This window comes from Mangifera indica, chromosome 8 (genome assembly GCF_011075055.1).
Source record: "Mangifera indica cultivar Alphonso chromosome 8, CATAS_Mindica_2.1, whole genome shotgun sequence".
NCBI classification, from domain to species: domain Eukaryota; kingdom Viridiplantae; phylum Streptophyta; class Magnoliopsida; order Sapindales; family Anacardiaceae; genus Mangifera; species Mangifera indica.
The window spans coordinates 14,101,206-14,122,806 of NC_058144.1; the positions used below are offsets into that span (position 1 = coordinate 14,101,206).

General features: G+C 35.2%; 1 protein-coding gene and 1 long non-coding RNA gene across 5 annotated transcripts; both read right to left on the reverse strand.

The window, feature by feature from the left end:
- Positions 1-364: 364 nt before the first annotated feature.
- On the reverse strand, positions 365-4,371 carry LOC123222704 (homocysteine S-methyltransferase 2). 2 transcript variants are annotated; one of them, XM_044645611.1, is made up of 7 exons: positions 3,805-4,371; positions 3,559-3,615; positions 3,238-3,467; positions 2,387-2,516; positions 1,751-1,954; positions 1,426-1,512; positions 365-807 (listed from the first exon to the last, which is right to left on the reverse strand). In XM_044645611.1, the coding sequence occupies exons 1-7, from the start codon at positions 3,982-3,984 to the stop codon at positions 631-633; spliced, it is 1,065 nt and encodes a 354-aa protein (XP_044501546.1). In that variant the 5' UTR covers positions 3,985-4,371; the 3' UTR covers positions 365-630. The 2 variants fall into 2 exon arrangements, with proteins under 2 accessions (XP_044501546.1, XP_044501547.1); XM_044645612.1 differs by having other exon boundaries at positions 1,441-1,512; positions 3,805-4,366.
- Positions 4,372-5,458: 1,087 nt separating this feature from the next.
- On the reverse strand, positions 5,459-8,272 carry LOC123223194. 3 transcript variants are annotated; one of them, XR_006503767.1, is made up of 5 exons: positions 7,511-8,272; positions 7,095-7,215; positions 6,443-6,617; positions 6,100-6,182; positions 5,459-5,896 (listed from the first exon to the last, which is right to left on the reverse strand). It is a non-coding gene; the product is annotated as an uncharacterized LOC123223194 (long non-coding RNA). The 3 variants fall into 3 exon arrangements; XR_006503766.1 differs by having other exon boundaries at positions 6,100-6,260; XR_006503765.1 differs by having other exon boundaries at positions 6,100-6,617.
- Between the last annotated feature and the right edge of the window lie 13,329 nt (positions 8,273-21,601).

Here is a 21,601-nt window from a genome sequence, read left to right on the forward strand (position 1 = left end):
CAGAAGGGTCTTTTGGCCAACCTGATAGACTTTTGTGAATTTGAGAGCAGGATCGATGTTTACGATAACCATATTTAAATATGGGCATTATATAGACTCAGCCTCTCCCAAAAAAGGAGCGGTAACTCGAGAGTAGATCCAAATTCTGAAAAACCGAGACGCACCATTGGCCATTATTTGTTGGGATTTTATATAGTTGTGATCTCCCAATCACCTGTATCTTCAGGTTCTCTGCAGAACACTATGAAGTTGTAGCTACTTCAACCAAATATAGTTTCTAATGACCATGTAAATTAATCCAGAACAGAACGAACTTTAGCACATTAATATGAAATAAAACAGTCCTAATAACTACTCAAAGAAATCACAAAAAGGCAACTTCATTCGGAGTTTGGACCAAGCATTAACTTATATGGGATGTTTGTACCGTACATAAGCAATTATCGGCAATTTTACTTCTCAAAAGATGATACAGATGCACTGCCTAAACCTCATTCTTGAAAGCAGAAATCTTTAAGCACAAGGTCTGAAGTCAGGTTCACATTCTGCTGTCAAATGAATGGGAAAGCTATAAAAGCTCAAGTAATTAAAATCCCTCCTGCCTCCCGGCACGATTTATCTCTACTCTCTTCATGAGCACTGTGGTTGCAACAAGGGCACATCAGGAGATCTATGGGCAAGGGTCCTGTATATGGCTCTGATAGTATTTGGAGTTGTTCTACAGCAACCACCCACAAGGGAAGCCCCAGCCTCGCACCATTTACTTATGTAAGACACAAAATCTTCATCTGAAACCCGAGTGTTTTGCTGCAAAAAACACGAGCAAAGTAAGTTGGTTTGGCATGATACAATGTTAACCAAAAATGAACTTGCTGCATTTTTGAATATTCAGAAGAATAGGAAATTTTATCAAAGACGACTCAAAATATTATGATAGGAAATAAAGAAATTTTCTGCTTGTCCATATAGTGCATAATAGAATGATTTAAACTAATTGATCAGTAGTACAAATAACAAGAGGAAAGAAAACGAGGTAATTTCATGTGTATTGTTTTCCAAAGCTAAACTTTTACATCAACTCAGCCAGTTATACCCATTAAAATAACTGTGAAGTTATATTCACCCTGGTATCGCATAGCCATTATTGAAACCTTTTAAGTCAATGCTTATGACACAGACTTCTGATAAAAGATGAGAAGTACATTTTCCCTTAGCTTGCAACCCTACGGTATTACTATTAGATGAGAAAATACAAAAAATGTTCTCTGTTTTTAGTTACCTACTCCAATAAATATAGCGGCATCTCCCAATCTTATTTTAACAGAGTGAGATGTGAGCATAAAGTAAACTCAACGGTCGGCCTATCCCACCAAATTGATTTCTTAATCATTTGCCATTGAGGTATACAGAAATTAACATTCTTACCAAAACAAAACTCACCATCCACTTCTTCTGATCAGCATCATAAAATTCGCCACTGTTGGGATATATGAGTATCGGTTTAGTAGTCACCTGAAGACATCATTCAAGAAGTAAATTTTCCACAAATTAGGGTACCACAGATTCATACATTACTGTAACATATACCTTTACAATGAAGGAAATAGAAAAGGAAACAAACATGCAACTCTTTTACTATTAGCAATCAACAAGAATCTTTAAAATTTACAACGTACCAATACAAACTCGAACTAAACAAGATAAAAATTCTGGTAGATTGGTAATATCAACAGAAGATCAGAATCCATACCCCCTTAATAGCCAAAATCAGCCCATCAATAAATCTAGGAGGTGTGCAGTTGATTCCTACAGCAACTACTTTTCTGCATGATTCAGCAATTGAAGCACATTCAAGTATAGAATCACCACTAACCACATTGACACCATCCTTAGAGTTAAAAGAAAACCAAGCGGGAATTTTTATGTCCTCTTCTTCTAATAGCTCAGCATAAGCCTGCAAGAACAGAGCATACTTAAAAAGAATGAACAAAAAATTACAGCAGAATAATTTTTAAGCCAGAAAAAATTCTCATGGTCATTTACTACAGTCTTCCATGGCTCAAGCTTTGACTCAATAAGAAATTTGAGCTCAAGCAATTAAAATTGGAAAGCATAGATAAAGTATTCTACTGACAAAGATAATACTAAGCTATGCTGTAATTACTTTAATCTTTTTACAAAGAATACACAGAAACGAAATTATAAACCAGAGGCTTTATAGAACAAACTCAAAACTTTTTGGCCAGTTGTGGATAAAGATATTCAGAGCAACAATATGACAGAAGCTTACCCAACATATCCATAAATATAAACTTTTACGGAACACCAAAAAAAAAAAGAGGGAAACTAAAACATGATCTAACACCCACAAGCATGTGGCCAATACCTGAGCTTCAAGCTTATTCGGAACTGTTTCAAATGCTAGGATGTCAGGGGCTGAATCCACCAGTATCTGAACCCTTCTGCGATGAAAATCTTTCAAAACTTCTAGAGTGATTGCATTGCCATAGTTTCCACTATAAATAGAGACAGCAACAACATAAGAAGCAGATGATTGATAAAGTGTCAGTTCACTTTCATGGAGTTCGATTCACACAATGGAATAATACAAAACTGAAGCTAGCAAATTTAATTTGGGATTTCATCCATGATTTGGATTACTGGAAAAGAACTTGGTTGTATAAGAACAAATGGCATCAGCTCCTGTCCGTGTTACTGCAGCCCCAGATAACTTTATTAGAATACTGTGATCCTTAAAAATACAATTTCTGGATCATGATATGATCATGCTTTAGACTAAACATTTTACAAAAAGCGCATAGCACAAAAAGCTCCACAAAGAACATTGTAAATTAAAAAAAAAATGAATAGAATTGTATTTCTTGTATTTTCAGTTATCTTCATAATTTATATTTGTTCTAAATCCTAAATAAAGTAAAAAAAATCAAAATAATTAATATACAATATTACATAATAGGAAAATATATATGCTAACCTTGAAAACTAAATCTCCTAAAAGAAAAAATATATATATATGAGATCACACCAAATTTGAATGGTAGGTAACAAAATCCTAGAATTATTCCACAAACATTAACAGAAATAAAAACCAATATCCCTGCAACTACAAGAACTAGCACTTTCCAATGATAAACTACTAGATTGAGATAGTACCATGAAAAATTAAGACATTGCACATTACTTAAGTCATAAATTCAGTTGACAGCCTTGACTCACCTGTACTCAGATCCATCAGCCAAATATGCTCCATAACTTCCCACAGATGCTGCAACTAAAATTGGACGATGTTTAAGAACTCTACTCTCTCCAATGCCATCACCAGCATTTTCACTGCATCTCTTATAATACATATCACGTGCCTCACAAGCGATTTCGACACATTTTCTGAGCATGGCCTCACTTTTTTCTCTAGAGAAGCCTTTCTTCTCAAAACCCTGGATGGTGGCCTGTCCAATCCATATTCAAGTTAACCCATATGTTAATGTCAAAAAACAGCAAGAATAACCCATGAACGGGGAGACAAAGAGCTGTTAACACCTGATACGACGCTGTGATTATAATATCTGCACCAGCTTCAAGATAGTCCAAATGCACCTGGTCCGTTTAGCAGACAAAAAGAAACAATCATCACAGCTCGAATTACTTGAATGTTAATATGTAATTGTTTGATTGTTTAAGCTTCAATTGATTTTATTAATATTATACATAAAAATTGAGAAAACAAGGACTAATTCTGAAACTGTAAATTTCATATTGCCAAAAAGAAGAGAAAAAGAGAGGTGCCTGGTGAATGAGGTGAGGGGAAGTGAGAAGACACTTGGCGCTCCACAAAGGATCGTTGAGGTCAGCGCCGTAACGTTCGAGTTCCGTGGCAAGTCCACCATCTATCACGGCGGTTCCACCCACCTTCCGCAAAAAATCCGTCATTAACGACGACATGGTTTCGGCGCTCCCTTGTTCCATCTGACTTCTTGTTCGGTGAGAGTTTAGTTGGATGAGTAAACTTCAATAACTGGAAGACTTATATGTCGCCACAATGGTTCTCACTTTATAGAGATGCCATATTTTCACATTTTAATTAAAAATTTATATAATAAAAAATAAAAAGAATCTAATAAAATAATATGAAGTTGAAGGATGAAGACTCAACAGATGGGCAACAAGAAGAGAATAATTGTTGCTATGCAAATTGGGTTTGTTTCGGGAAAATGTTCTGCTTCAACTAGCAAGTCAACGCCAATATCTAATCACACTACCATTAAACATCCCCACATTCTCTAGAATCAGAATTCGTGTGCATGAGACTTGCATTCGAAAAAGAAGGCATTTTTATCTTAACTTCGAATTAAAAATCCATTCTTTCTTCCGTAAAAAGGCGAACCTAATACAGTAACACTTGTCATCTACTGTCACATGCACTCCACTCTTTATGGGATTCTATTTTATTTTGATTTTTCCTATCATTTTTTAAGTAATCCGCTTTTTGTGAGATTCTGTTTTCTTCGGATTTTCCATTTTATATTTTGAGTAAAGATGCATAAATCTTGATAAAGTCAATATATTCTGTAATTTCCGATGAAAAATGGGATCAATTACTCTCTAAAATCTAAACTAATGACAAGCGTGGCTTTCTGTAATCTCCAGTGAAATATTGGATCAATTATGCTAAAATTACGGTTTCTCTTCAACTCTTCACAGCGTGCAACTGATTTAAGCAGTTCATTCCTCTTCTTTACATCATAGAAGGTAGCCAAATTGAGCAGGTTTTTATATGCATACACCTTTTTTTTTTATTTTACAATACGGATCACCTGAAAATCCTGACATTAAGGATGAATTCTGCTGCCATGCAAATTCGTTTCTGTGAGTAAACTTAATCTGTTTAGCACAAATTTCTCATTGATGAAGTCATATATTTTGCTGCACATACAATGTAATTAATTCACCACAATTTCTGCTCCTGACAGAAGGCATTCCAATGAAAACAACTCCGGTTGGACCTCCGCAAGGGCAATAAAGATGCATTAGCAATTTGAGTAGCAGAGGTGCGAGGTGTCCAAATAAAAGTATGGGTTCGAAACCAATCTTTAATGCAGTAGTTGTAGTAGTTGTAAGGGCACTCACTAGATACGATTTCACCTACTTAGTGTAGTCAACTCAACCCTCGAAAAACTAGTTCAACACAATACATCAAATAGCTTTATGAAGTGAAGCCCTACTCAAATCATTTTAGAATTTGCCTTTCCTCTATCAGACTTATGATTTACACATTAATCTTTTTTCTAATCAAAACAGCTTATTCATCTTGTGATTATGGCTTCGTTTTATGAGTTCATGCTAATTATATACCATCCTTGTTTCCTTGCAAAAACAAAGCTCAACTAATATACAATTTTGGAACTTGAAAATAAGAAGTATCATGCAACTAACTGAAATACTGACAAAAATAGAATGTTAATTTTCAATACAATTGAAACAAGTATAATTTCAGACGGAACCAACAACTGCTTTATCTGTGTTGCAAGATTATTTTTTCAGGAATTACAGAAATCAATATATAACCTCAGGCGCAGTCATGAACTGCTTCTCTGCTTCATTCATGAGTTTCTTTTCTTCATTTGCACTGCACTGCTCATGATACAAATATAGATATGACTACAAGACCAAATGAAAATTATAACAAATTTATGGGCCTCGAGTTGGAATGAAGCACAAACATCCATGAGCTTGATCTTCAGGTGTCATGCCTCCTACCTTGCTTGTGTCTACTGCTTCTAGTAACCTCAGCACCTCCTCCATGTCAGGCCACTTTTCTGGGTTTTCATCCCAGCATTTTCGCATTATGCCAACATCTGGGGATATCCGGTTGGAAGTTCTGGAACACAAAATTTGATGTGCATTTTCATTTAACTTAATATCCAAATCTCAACTGTGTATGCAAGATTTAACTTGTGAGAGTAAAAGTTAATTGAAGTTCAAAGCTGAGGTCTGGATACTAAGGACTTTATTGTCAGAAATTCGCAATATGATCGCATTAGAGATGCAACTATATATGTTGTTTAATGTGTACAGACAAACCTGTCTAACTGCAGGTAAAACATCAGCGAAACTCAGATCAGGATAAGGCACATCATAACATTTCCCATAAGCATGTACCAAAGCTGTAGGCATCACATTTTCAATTGTAAGGCTTCCCATCAAGCACCTACACAACTTAATTCTGGAGAAATCTTCTCCAGCTTTCAAAGAAATGCAAAGTCATGAACCAGAAAGAAAAGGAAGAAACATGGAAACAATTTAATTAGAATGTATTATTGCCGTAATTAAGATTTCAAGTGTATGGAAAATGTTAATGTAGTTATAATTTCAAAGTTTACAAAACCATGATTTGAACTTTCAGGAATTGCTAAAGAATTGGTACCTCAAGGGCCATGTAGCCAAGGGTTCCACTTTCCCCAGTCATGTCTCTTGGGTTCTCAGCTTCCACTCGTGCAACACCAAAATCAGTGATTTTCAAAGTTCTATTAGCATCGAGCAACATGTTTTCTGTCTTAACATCTTGATGCACAATTTTTTTTGAGTGTAGTTAACTCAACCTAAAACAGTATAACCAAAACAGATATAAATAGTAATTCAAATCCCAAAAGCAAGAATTGAGAAGTTTGAGAAAATGCACATAATGCAGCGTTCACCCTCTAGAAAAGTCCAGAGCTAGATAAATGACGACCTTAAAGGCAAGCTTTTTCTTTCTATTCCTGATTAAAAATTTCTTCAGTGTCCCACTTGGAACGTACTCAACAACAACACAAGAAGCCTTGGAAGGAATAGAATTATGGTAGTCATTCATAGCACTTTGGGAAGGAATCTTAAGATTAGATGTTCCTATTGAAACTTCAACAAACTGTAACAAACAATTTAAATGCTATAATTTGAAACAACACTGGCAAGTAGAAAATGATAATCTGAGTAAAAAATCAACAAAGATTGGACGAAGGCAAAAGGATAAAATATTTTCATCAATATACTAGTTGAATGTGCAGGATATCTTAAACTAAGACTAAAAGGCTTTTTACCTTTGGAACATTTGGGTGGTCAAGCTTTTGCCACACAGTAACCTTTTGCCGAAATGATGCTGGAGAGCAACAGTTATAGCAGAAGTGGCCATTCCATCCTCTCCCCAATCCAACATCGTCACTGCAATATCTATAGGACATTAAAAACTAATCACTTGAAGTTCATATCAAACAACAAACACCATTAACAAAGATAGTGTCACAAGGCTAAGCATTGATATGAACTTTTTAAGCCTTATGATGGCACTAAGTTGCCCACTTAGTCAGCCCACTAGGTTGCACACACCCACACCAAGAAATGCAGAATAATAAAGCTTAATATACGAGAAATTCCCTACCTTTTTATAGATATTAAAAGAAATACAAAGTTTGCTATAGAAAAGTGTTTACACTCAATTTTTTACTACTTTTCCTACCTTTCATAGATTAGTAAACGGCAGATCCAGATGGATGAACGCAAAATTCAGGGGATTGTGGATTGGACTTCTCCTACAAAGGTAACCGAACTTTAGTCTTTCTTTGGATTGGCTAACTATTATAGGTGCTTCATTGACGGATACTCCAAGATAGTTGCTCTACTCATTGACTTGTTAAAAAAAGATAAAAAATGGGACTGGACAAACCGTTTGCCAGCAAGCTTTTAACAGAGTGAAAGATGCAGTCACAACTGAGCCTGTCTTACGACTACCCAATTTCAACTTGCCCTTTAAAGTTCATACAACCGCATCTGACAAAGCCTTTGGAGGAGTTCTGGTCTAGGAAAAGCATCTAATTACCTATGAAAGCAGAAAACTTAAGGATGTTGAGCAGCACTATAGTGCCCACAAGAAAGAGATGGTTGTCGTTGTACATTGTCTTGGAAACTAGAAGTATTACTTATTAGGGACTAAGTTTACAGTGGTGACCAATAATGTGGCCAACACCTACTTCAAAACTCAAAAGAAGCTATTGGCAAAGCAAACTCGATGGCAAGAATTCTTGGCCGAGTTTGACTTTGAGTGGGTGTACCGAGTAGGCAACGAAAACCAAGTGGCAAATGCACTCAGCTGCAAGGAAGTACAGGGGCATGTTGCTGCCCTAACCGAAGTTCAAATCAATTTTCTTGAGAAATTGAAAACACAGGCCAAAGAGGATACCACTTACAGTAATTTGAGGAAACAAGTTCAAAAGGGTGTAGTTAAAAAATATTGGTGGATCATGATTTATTGTATGCCTAGAGAGGTAGATTATACATCCTTAAGGGTGGGGGACTCCGGTTAGAATTATTGAAGGAGACATATGACCCCATAGTGGATGGGCCATTAGGGTGGAAAAGATGTTGACCTTCCTAAAAAGAGACTACTACCGGCCCAAAATGGAAGAGGATATGGAGCTATATGTTTGTGTTGGAAATTAAACTAGCAGAGCTATGTAAATTATTCACTACAGTAATAGAATAGAAGTCAACAAATTTGCGAAAAAAACTTAAACACATTGCTCTTTTTTATTCCTTTAACGCAAGTGCCTATAAATAGGTTTACAACCAATACTAAAAATGTAAAAAATTTCAACAAACATCAGATTTTATTAGCACTAATCCTACTAAATAAAAACCAGAAAATTAAGGAGCAAGAATCTAATATTGGAAACAATATCAAAGACTAAGTCCAACTAAGTTATTGAGCTGGCAATTCTTGAATTAACCTCCAACACTCCCTCTTGATTCAAAATTGCATACACCAAGGTTTGATCTAAAATAGATATGCTTATGACATGGAAGAGCTTTTATGAATATATTTGTCATCTGTTCATCTATGTTGCAGACTTTTAAGACAATCAAACCTTTTGCCACCAACTCATGAATGAAATGAAAACGAATGTCAATATGTTTTGCTCTTCCATGGAATGTAGGATTCTTGGCCATTGTAATTGTGGCTTTATTGTCACAAAAAATTTCAGTTGCCTCTTCTTGCTTTTAATGAAGATTAGCAAGAAGTCTTTTTAGCCATACTGCTTGACATGAGGAAGATGTAGCTGTAACATACTCTGCCTCAGAAGAAGATAATGTTGTTATAGCTTATTTGTTTAAACTCCATGTGACAACTCCTAACTCAAAACTAAAAACACATCCTGAAGTGTTTCTTCAATCATCTAAAGACCTTGCCCAGTCACTATTAGTATAGCCAACTAATTTAAATTTTGGAACTTGTGTGTACCAAATTCCATAATCCAAGGTTCCAGCAACATAACACAAAATCCTTTTTGCAACTCCATAATGATACTTTGTAGAACTATTCATAAATCTTGAAACCACACCAACAGAGAATGAAATACTTGGTCTAGTAGAGCCAAATAAATCAAACCTCCAACTAAACTTCTAAACCTTTTTGCATTAGCTTTTTCAGTATCATCTTCATGTTGCAATTTTTCATTCACATTCATAGGTATTGTTGCAATCTTGCAACTAAGCATGTTAAATTTCTTTAAAAGATCTCCTACATATTTTCTTTGTTAAATAAACGCTCCATCTTCTATTTGCTTTACCTTAAGTCCAAGAGAATAATGTAGCAAACCCAAATCTGACATTTCAAATCTTCTTATCATACAAGACTTGAATTCAGCTACAAGAGAATGTGATGAACCCATATAAGTCATATCATCTACATATAGGCGAACTATAGAAGGTCATTTCCTTACTTCTTCAAATAAAGTGTAAGCTTATTCTCACTTCTTTCAAACCCATTTTGCAAAAAGTATGAATCTATCTTGTTGTACCATGCCTATAGAGCCTGCTTCAATCCGTAAAGTGTTTTCTGCAATTTGTACATCTGTTAATTCATCTAGAAGTTCATCCATCAAAAATTTATAAGGGATAGTAATTCTGTTCAGCGCTTATAATCGACACAAAATTTTCATCCATCATCTTTTTTCTGAACTAGAATAATAGGGCTTGCGAAAGGGCTAATGCTTGGTTGGATCACCCTTACAGAGAGCATTTCTTGTACAATCTTTTCAATCTCATTCTTTTGATAATGAAGGTACCTATAGGGTCTCAAACTAGGCAATTGTGCTCCACTAACCAGTCAGATAAGATGGTCACAATTTCGTTTTGATAGAAGTCCTTGGAATTTTCCAAAAAAGTTCCTGAATTTGGTTAATAGTTTACCAATTTCTAGTTGTTTCGCCTCCTGTCCTGATAAACTTTTCTTAAATGACTTCAACTCAATCAAGTAGCCTTCTCTTTCATCATTGATGACTTTAGTGAACGATTGAAATGAAACCTCTAAACATTTTAATGACCAATCTTCCTTCGATTTCTAGGTATTGAAGTGACGAGGAGCAAAAAAAACTTCTTATCTCAAAGGAAATATGTACTTGACTTATTGACTATGACAGAAAAATTGGGAGCTAAACCATGTAGTGTTCTGATGATTTATAATTTGTATCTTACAAAAAATGGTGAATTGGTTGATGACCCTTAGAAATATAGAAAACTGGTGGGAAAATTAGATTACCTTACAGTGACTTGTCTTGATATTGCATACTCTGTCAATGTTGTAAGTCAATTCATATATTCTTCAATAGTTGATCATTGGGTAGTTTTAAAATAGATCTTATGTTACTTGAAGGGAGCCCTTAGACGTGGTATACTATATAAGAATCATAGACATATGCATATTGAATATTTCTCAGATATAAACTAGGTAAGTTTCAAGATAGATAAATGATCTTTTATTGATTACTGTGTCTTTGTTGGAAGGAATTTGATATGTCCCAATCTAGTGCGAAATCAGGATATAAAGCAATGACATAGTCTGTGTGTGAAATAATGTGGATATATTAGCTTTTGATTGAAATTGGTCTTAGATTTCATTACTAGCGCAATTGTGGTGTGATAACCAAACGGCTCTTTACATTGCTTCTAATCCTATGTTTCATGAACGAACAAAACATATCAAAATTGATATCCATTTCGTCTGTGAGAAAATTAAGTAAAATTTGATTTCTAGTTAACATGTGAAGACGGGAGAACAACTAGGAGATATTTTTATTAATGTTGTAAATGAGGTTCAGATTGATTATATTTGTAATAAGCTAGACATGATTAATATCTATGCTTCAATTTGAAGGGGAGTGTTATAGAATATGTGAACTATATACTACCATATCAAAGTAGGTTATATAGATAATAAGGATTGATTATAGGGATTTAATTATGGTAGAACTTGATTATAGGATTTTAATCATAGGAAATCAAATATTCTGTTTTACTAATATAGGATTTTTAATTTGTATATATGTTTGTATTGTTATAGCAATAAAATATGAATAAATTATTTTCTATTCAATTTTGTAAAATAACAAAAAGGAATACAAAACTTTTTGCAGGAAGTGTTTACACTTAATTTTTCAGTACTTTTCCTACCTTTCATAGCTTCTGTTTATAGGAAATACAAGTAATGGACATCCCCGAATTTTAGGCATTATCTTATAGCACTAACTACATCATGGCTTAGGTGTCTTTCATGAAAAAATGTCATTTGTCACTTTATATCCAGTCAGTTACTTTTTTCTGCCCACCACCCATGCTTGGTGCTAGATTTTTGGCTTCATGGGTCATCTTTGTGCTCCACTTCCCTTCCCCATGTTCTTGGCCTTTGACCATGTCCTAGGAGCTTATTTTGGGGCTTGGAAGGGCTTGCTTTGGGCTTCAGGTTACCCAAATATACAAATACTATAGCCTAGTTTGGCCTACCTAGGCCAATGCCCATTTGCATGTTTGCTTGTTTATGCTGCATGCGACCTTATCTGAGCAAGCCTGTGCGTTTGTCTGAGTTTCGTGCACACAGCTCATTGTCTGAACGAGAAAGGTGTGTGTTGCTCAGGGTGCATGTTTCAGGGCTTGTCTGTCATGCCCATGATTGTAGAGGCTTGGTCCGAACAAAGTGCACAAATGCTTGAGAGGTTGTTTGAATGCTAGCGCACGTGCCTCTGTATAATGCTTGCTTGTTTGGCAACCGTTCAAATGCTTGTGCACATATCTTGATTGTTTTGCTTGTGCACTCTTTGCTTGGCCTATCTGAGCTTGGTGCGCACATGTTCAACTTACTATCAAAGAAAGCTTTGTTTTTTGGACCCATGTCTGAATTATGATTGTTCACATGAAATTTTCATCTTTTCCCTATCTCTTGAGACTATTCGGAAGTACTATTTTGCATGCCCCATATATAGCATCAAAGTGCTTATGCCAACCTATGCATAGGTGTATATCCTGATTATTATTTGCTGACACACCCATCCTCACTGGATGAAGCTGATATCCTCATCATGTGGGTTTCTAAGTAAGCCTTTTTATGGTCCTTAAATTGTCATAAGTTTACATCTCATTCTCAGGTTGCATCCTTTTCACTTTCTCCTTGCCACTGTATAAGAAAGTCTATGTGTCTATTTTTTCTATTGGAGCCTTATGTTCGGTGGTCCAATTCGGACAATTTGTTAGTTCTATTCAATTCGAACAACCGACAATGCCCATTACACTTGGTGTTGTTCCTCGTCTCCATGATAAGGTTTAGGAAAATAACATGAAAGTTAGATGAATCTTTATGTGTTTGGAAAGTTGTAGTCTATATGTCATTGCCCCTACTCTCTTAACCACTTGGAACAAACCATCATATTCTTGTACCAACCGTTGTGGTACCTCCGATCGGTGATCTTCTTTTAAATTTGGGGTGTCAATTTCAGCAGAACCATGTCTCATTTCTAGAATTCCAACAGGTTTCGGTGTTGGTCTGCATATTTCTTCATTCTTCATTAGGTTTTCTCTAAATTGTCTAAGACATTTTCAATGAGTTTAGCCTTTTCTCGGGCAAATCTGTAGGTAGCTAGGCATTCTCATTGAGACTTTTGTTTAGCCACTTCCAAAGGTGTCAATGGTTGTTATCCAAGTGTTAGCTCTTCGAGGCTTATCCCTGTAGCCGATGATTTGTTCACATTGTAACAAAATTGGGCAGAATCAAGTAATGTCACCTAATTTCTCTGGCTTGCTATAACATAATACTGTAGGTATTTTTCCAACAAGACATTGATTCGCTCCATTTGCTTATTGGTTTGCGGATGATTTGCTGTTGAGAATTTTAATTAGAAACCCATTAATTTAAATAAGAAAGTCTAGAATTTACCAGTAAAATGGACATCCTGATCATTGATGATATCTTTTGGCAATCTAAGAATCTTCATCGCATGCTTGAAAAACAACTTCACTGCTGCATTTGCTTGACAAGACTGCGGTACGACTATGAAAATTACATATTTTGAACATCGGTCAATCACTAATAGGATTGAACCCAATCCATCCAATATTGGAAAATCATTGATAAAAGCCTTGCTTGGCATCGTCGCTCCATTTTGTTTAGCTGACAGACAACGCAAGTGTGCATTGTTGAAGGTTGATTCAAGAAATGCCAACTCAATAACTTAGTTGGACTTAGTCTTTGATATTACTTCCACTATCAAATTTTTTATCCTTAATTTTCTAGTTTTTATTTAGTAGGATTAGTGCCAATAAAATCTTATGTTTGTTGAGATTTTTAGCATTTTCAGTATTGGTTATAAACCTATTTATATGCACTTAACGTTAAAGGAATAAAACATAGTAGTGTGTTTAAGTTTTTCTCTCAAATTTGTTGACTTTTATTCTACTGTAGTGAATGATTTACATAGCTTTACTACTTTAATTTCCAACATTTGTGGTATCAAAGCAAGTTCAAATTCATATGGGCATGGTTAGTGATTTCAACACTATAAAAACTAATAGCAACGTTGTGAGTATTTCTCAACTAGCAATACCTGTCTTCAAAGATGAAAGCTATGAATTCTGAGTATTAAGATGAAGACTTTGTTTAAGTCTCAAAATTTGTGGGACTTTGTTAAAAATGGGTATCCTGATCTGGATGAAGAAGCAAGGCTAAAAGAGAACAAGAAGAAAGACTCCAAGGCACCATTTTTTATTCAAAAGCAGTTAATGAGTCAATTTTCTCAAAAATTGTAGGAGCAACTACACCAAAAGAAGCTTGGACAACATTACAAAAAACATTCTAAGGTTCCTCAAAAGTGATAATAGTGAAATTTCAAACTATTCTTTGTGATTTCGAAATATTGCATATGAAAACTGGCAAATTAGTGCAAGATTTCCTTACCAGAATAACTACAATTGTTAATCAATTAAGGTCTTATAGAAAAGACATTTTTGATCAAAATATAGTCAAAAAAGTGTTAGGAAGTTTGACTTCAAAGTTTGATTTTGTAGTAACAGCTATTGAGAAGTACAAAGATATATCTATATGCTCATTTGATGAGCTGATAGGATCCATGTATTCTCATGAGGCAAGGATGAATAGACCAACCAAAACAAGTGAAGAAAAAGCCTTTCAAGTGAAGGGGGAGGCATCTACTCCAAGGGAGATAAAAAAGATAACAAGAAGAAGGCGTGGTGGAATTGCATCTCACAGTGGTAGAAGATGTGGCAGAGGTAAAAGCAACAAAAGTGGCATTCAGTGCTATAATTGCAAGAAATACGGCCATGTAAAAGCATATTATTTGTACAAGAATAATGAAGTGAATTTTGCATAATAAGATGATGAAGAAAGTAAATTGATCATGGCCTTTTTTAACCCTAATGATGTTGCAAACAATGTGTGGTTTGTAGATAACAGCTACTCCAATCATCTGTCAAGCATAAGAGAAATGTTTAAAGAGCTTGATGAGACTTAAAAATTAAAGGTCAAGATTAGTGATAATAAGGAGATTTAGGTTGAAGGACAAAGGACAGTAGCAATCAAAACTAGCCATAGTAATGTAAAACTTCTTCACAATGTTCATTTTGTTCCTAACTTGGCATATAATTTGTTAAGTGTAGGGCAATTAATGGCTAGTGGATATTCGATATTATTTGATGATGGAGCATATGTTATTAAAGATAAAAAATCAGGTCAGACAATGGTCACTGTTCACCTACTAAAAATAAAATGTCTTCACTTAAAGTCTTAAATGTGGAGAATTTTGCTTTTGTTGCTAGTGAAAACAATAAGTTTAAGATGTGGCGTTTCGATATAGGCACCTCAATTTCAAGGGCTTGAAGTTGTTAAGTCAGAAAGGTATGGTTTTTGGATTACTAAAAATTAATTTTTTTTGATTTATGTGAAGGGTGCATATATGGAAAACAAACAAAAAAGTCATTTCCAATTATGAATGCATGTAGGGCTTCTAGTTGTCTTGAATTGTGTGGGCCCATGAATATTGAGTCAATTGGAGGGAGTCATTATTTTTTACTCTTAACTAATGATTTTACTCACATGAGTTGGGTGTATTTTTTGAAACACAAATCATAAACTTTTGTGAATTTCAAAAAATTCAAATCTTTTGTTAAGAAGCAAAATGAGTCTTGCATAAAAGCTCTTCGCATGAATAAAGGTGGTGAATTTTTGTCTAATGAATTTAACCAATTTTGTGAAGAAAACGGGATTCGCAGAGAATTGACTAAACCATACACACCGGAGCAGAACAGGGTGGCTAAACATAAGAATCGTACACTTGTTGAAATGGCAAAAAGTCTACTTAAAGTAAAAAAGCTTCCAAATCAATATTGGGCAAAAGCAATTGCTACTTCAGTGTACTTGTTGAATATTTCCCCTACAAAGGTTGTATTGAATCAAACACCATTTGAAGCTTAGAGAGGTACAAAGCCTTCTATAAGCCACTTACAAATTTTTGGTTGTATTGCCTATGCCTTGGTAAATTCACAAACTCATCATAAATTAGATAAGAAATCTAAAAAATGTATTTTTATTGGCTATTGTCCTCAATCAGCATATAAGGTATACAACCCTAAGTGGCAAAGTAAAATATAGTGTTTAATAAAGAAACAAGATCAAATAGGAGTAGCAACAACAAAGGAACTCAGCTTGAGACTTTAACAAATGAAGAATCAGATACAACACTAGTAAATTCAAGAAATCCTTCTCCCTCAACTTCAAATAGTAGGAGCCTCATAAGTTCCACTTTAACAACTCCAGGTAGTAACAACTCATCACCTTCAAATGAGTCTTTTGATGAGACATTGCAAAGAAAACTCAGATCTTTGAAAGAAATCTATGAATCATGTGCATTTGCTTTGTTTATAATAGATCCTACAATATATGAGGAAACAACAAAAAAAGAAGAGTGGCAAGATGCAATGGAAGAAGAACTGATGGTAATCCTAAAAAATGAATGGATTTGCCTCATAGTAAGAATGCAATTGGTTTGAAGTGGGTTTTTAAAACAAAGTACCATGTAGATGGAAGTATACAAAAGCACAAGGCTCAATTGGTGGCAAAAAGATACAACAATAGGGTATCAATTTTAAAGAAATATTTTCTCTTGTTGCTCAATTCGAAACAGTGAGAACTATTTTGGCATTGGCAGCACAATTGCAATAGTCTGTGTAATAGTTTGATGTAAAATTAACATTTTTAAATGGTGAGTTGCAAGAAAAGGTATATGTTACTCAACCCGAAGGATTTATAATGAAAGGCAAAAAAGAGAAAGTGTCGCAATGTTTAGTAAAATTGATCTCATATTTGGATACCATCATGTTCGCATAAGGGAGGAGGACATTGAAAAGATAACATTTCGAATATATGATAGGCACAATGAGTTCCTTGTCATGCCCTTCGGATTAACGAATGCACCAATCACTTTTCAAGGGATAATAAATGAGATTTTTAGGTCTTATCTATATAGGCTTGTTCTCGTATTTTTTGGATAACATTTTGATGTACAGTAAGGTCAAAAACCACTTATGGCATCTTTAGGTGGTTTTAAACTTACTTAGAGACTGTCAGTTGCTAGTTAAGAAGAAAAAGTGTTATTTTAGATGAGACAAAGTAGAGTATTTGGGTCATGTAGTATCGTAAAAAGGAGTAGAGGTGGATCCAAAAAAAATAAGGGACACGGAAAGATAGACCTTTGGGGATTTTTGTGGTTGACTAGATACTATCATCAATTCATCAATAATTATGGTATAATTGCTAAGTCATTGACAAATCTTTTAAAGAAAAATGTCTTTTGTTGGAATGAAAAGGCACAAGAAGCCTTTGAGACCCTTAAATCAGCCATGGTTACAATGCCAGTATTAGCTATGTTAGACTTCACCCAAGGGTTCATCTTGGAGACAAACGCGTTAAACATCGATATAAGGGCAATCTTGATGCAAGGTGGGTGACCAATCGTGTTTCCTAGCAATATTTTGTTAATAAGAAATTGAGGCAAGTCTATGTACAAGAAGTGGCGCTATTACCTTTTGGGAAGATATTTCAAGGTTTGAACAAATCAACGAAGTTTAAAATTCCTCACCAAGCAACGAGTTATGGATCATGATCAGCAAAAATGGTTAGTTAAAATATTGAGATTTGATTTTGAAATTGTATATCGATTGGGGTGTAAGAACAAAGCAATGGACACATTGTCAAGAAATCCCAGATTTGTTGAGGAAATTTGGTCTATTTCGATGTCAAAAATCATAGGAGAGGAAAACCTACAGAAGGAGATTGAATAGAACAAAAAATTACAAGGGTTAGTACAAGAAAAGATTATTCTTTACAAAGAAGAAGACTACTATACAAGGGAAGACTGGTAATTCCCCAAAAAACCCACTACTTCTTAAGGAATTCCACTCAATTCCACAAGGCGGCCATTCAGGACTCATTAGAACATACAAAAGAATAGCATCCATTATTCATTAGGAGGGAATGCTCAAGGATATAAAAAAAAATTGTGGTTGAATGCGAAGTGTGCCAACAAATGAAATACGAAGCCATGACACCTGCAAGACTACTTCAGCCCCTGCTAATTCTAGCTTAGACATAGAAAGAATTATCTATGGATTTTGTCACGGGGTTGCCGAAGGTGAAAGAGGTCGACACCATTTTAGTGATTACTAATAGGCTTCCAAAATATAGGCATTTCTTAAAGTTACGACACCCTTTCACAGCCAAGGAAGTCGTTGAAATTTTTATTAAAGAGATCTTCCATTTTTATAGGTTTCCAAACTTTATTGTATTGGGTTGAGATAACATTTTTATAAGTAACTTCTGGAATGGGATATTCAAAATAATGGGTACATCTCTCAAATGAAGTTCGACATACCACCCCTAAATGGATGGACAAACAGAGGCTGTCAATTGAAGCCTAAAAACGCACTTTCGTTGTTTTTGTAATAGGCAACCGAAGAAGTGGCCTAAATGGATAGCTTGGGTGGAATATTAGTATAACACTTTTTTTCATAACGCAATAGGCATGACACCTTTCAAAGTGGTTTATGGACGTGACCCATAACCATTTCTTCAATAGGTTGATGAAAGTTCCAAAATGGAAGAGGTGAACCAAATGATTAGAGAACGCAACATAATTTTTTACTACTTAAAGATCAACTTGCAAAAAGCATAGGAGAGGATGAAAAAACAAGCTAACAAACATCATAGATAAGTTTCATTCGAAATTAACGATCAGGTTTTCCTCAAACTTCAACAATACTACCTTCATTCATTAGCATCATGACCAAATTAAAAGTTAAGCCCCCGATTCTATAATTTATATGAAGTGATTGATAAAATTGGGTAGGTTGCATATAAGTTGAAACTCCTAAAGATAGTTAAGATCCACTTTGTTTTTCATGTATCCCAACTTAAGAAACAATTGGGGACATGCATGAAGAGCCAACCATTACCAATATATTTAATGAGGAAGGTGAACTAATGGTGCAACCAGAAAGGTATTATAGCCAATCTAGAATTACTAGTTAAATGGAGAGAATTACTTGAATTTCAATGCACTTGGGAATTATATTCAAACCTCTAACGACTCTTTCCTCGATTGCACCTTGAGGACAAAGTGTCTCTAGATGGGCAGGGCAATGTTTAAACTATATGTGTTAGGATTAAAGTGTATGTGAAGAAACAAAGAAAAAATGGAGCTGGAGAGAGGACAGGTGGCAGTATTAAGGATGAAAAAAATGGCAGACAATTGTTGGCAAAAGAAAGTCTGGAGGAAACAGAAGGATGACAGGAAAAGGTAGAAAAGGATTCAGAGACAGAACTGGCATTAATAGAAAAAAAGATAACAAAGATGCAACTATTTAAAGGGACACCCAGAATGTCTCAACCAAAAATAACAAACCAAGAAAGAAGGCAATAAAGAAAGATATAGACCTGGGGGGAAGCACGGGAAAAGAGTCTCTCCACACTCTAATTCTTCTTCATTCTTCTTTTTATGAAGAAGAATTAGAGTGTGGAGAGACCAACCTCTCGAAAGCTGGAGTTTTTATGTGCTACTACAAATTTAGTCAAATTTTGTGTTAATTGTGGGACGTTAGCATTTGTTGCTGTTAATTACTTTTGTAATATTTGTGTTGGTAGAAACATTGAAACTGTGAACTGATATCTATATTCTAGAAAATTATCAATACAAATATCTTCCACATCCATTGTTCTTATTACAATATTGTTTTCATACATATTTTATTACAATGTTGTTAAAATGATTCACCGATGTTACAATTAATTGAACAAACAACCACGTATGGTGCCATCGAACCAGGTTTGTATCAACGTGGTATCAGAGCATAACGAGGATGAAAAATCGAGTGGAAGGACTTGAGAAAGAGATGTCTACGGTCCAAGAAAAAATGATAGAGATGAGAAGTAAATTGGAGGAAATGAGTCGAGATGTCAGAGCCAAGATGACAAAAACACAAACTCGAATGGAAAGGCTAGAAAAAGTGTGGAAGTCATGAGAGGGTACCTTAAAGACTTGAAGGAAGTCATGGTAGGAAGGAACGACAGGGATAAAGGCAAAGCACCGATGAGACAAGAGACCTCCCCCTCCAACCCAACCCTCGAAGAACCCATACCAGTGCTAGTCCTTGATAGAATGACAGATGAGAAATTCATAGCAGAAACATACATCGAGATTTCTAATATCGATGACTAGATTTACCTCTCTTCGATAAAGAAAATGGTTTATAATGGGTAGAGAAAGTGGAGCACTACTTTTTTATTAATCAACTAACAGAAAAAGAACAGTTGATTGTTGTTGGAGTTTGCATGGAAGGACGGGCATTCCACTGGTTTCAGTAGAGAGAAAAGAGGTAACAATTCTCCAGTTGGAAAGAATTTAGAAGCAAAGTGTTCAAGCATTTTCAACCGAACGATACATGAATGGCTTTCAACCGGATGACGCATGAAGCGCTTTCAACGTAGAGAAAAATTATTCTCCTTCAAACAAACCAATACAGTGCGTGAGTTTCAGAGTCGATTCAAACTTTTTTCGATGGCTATTAACGGAGTTTTAGAGGAGACACTTACTGTAATTTTAATGAATGGTTTGGTGGATGATATACGTGAAGATTTAGCTGGAGTAGACATTTTTAGCAAGTTTGATCTTAAGTTAAGTTACCACCAGATTAGGGTAAGGGATGAAGACATAGAGAAAACTGCATTTCGCACTCACGATGGGCATTACAAATTTCTTGTGATGCCTTTTAGGTTATCGAACGCACATACGACATTCCAATGCTTAATGAATGACATTTTTCGGCCTTACCTTTGTAAATTTGTTTTCGTATTCTTCGATGACATTTTAATACACAGCAAGGGGATCAAAAATCATTTGTGGCATTCGTGGACTGTCTTGAATACACTTTCAGAACACTATTTGGTAATGAATCCAAAAAAATGCATATATAGGCAGAGCAAGGTTAAGTATCTTGGGCATGTTATTTCTCATAAAGGGGTGGAAGCAGATCCACGAAAAATCAGAGATATGGAATCATGGCTAATGCCGAAAAACATACGTGACTTAAGGGGTTTCTTAGGGTTGACTGGGTATTACCGACATTTCATAAAAGACTACGGTAAGGTGGCAAAACCACTCACTAATCTTCTCAAAAAAAAATGTTTTCTATTGGAGTGAGACCATGCAGGAATCCTTTAAAGCTTTGAAGAGAGTTGTAACCACTATACCAATCTTGGCAATGCCAAATTTTTCCAAAAAGTTCGTGGTAGAAACAGACGCATCAGGAATAGGGTTGGGCGCAGTATTAATGTAGGAAGGGACGCCGATTGTATACCTTAGTAAAGCATTGTCTCAAAGAAATCGAAGCAAATCAGTATATGAGAGCAAATTGATGGCGATTGTGTTGGCATTATAGAAATAGAGACACCATTTATTGGGGAGGCATTTCAAGATTCGAATAGATCAGCATAGTTTAAAATTTCTGACAGAACAACAGGTTATTAGCCATGATCAGCAGCGTTGGTTGGTTAAATTACTTGGATACAACTTCGAGATCGTATATAGGTTGAGGGTACGAGAACAAGGCAGCAGATACACTCTCTCAGAATCCTAGAATTGTTGGAGAATTTAAGGCCATATCGATGGCTAAATTGGGAACTGAAGAAGGGCTATTACGAGAAGTTGAGAACAACAGCAAG

Coding starts and splice junctions, on each gene's coding strand:
- LOC123222704 (XM_044645611.1), bottom strand. CDS start 3,984: ATGGAACAAGGGAGCGCCGAAACCATGTCGTCGTTAATGACGGATTTT. Junction 2,517..3,237: donor GCTGATGGATCTGAGTACAG/GTGAGTCAAGGC, acceptor CTCTATTTATAG/TGGAAACTATGGCAATGCAA. Junction 808..1,425: donor GGATGGTGAGTTTTGTTTTG/GTAAGAATGTTA, acceptor TGTTTTTTGCAG/CAAAACACTCGGGTTTCAGA.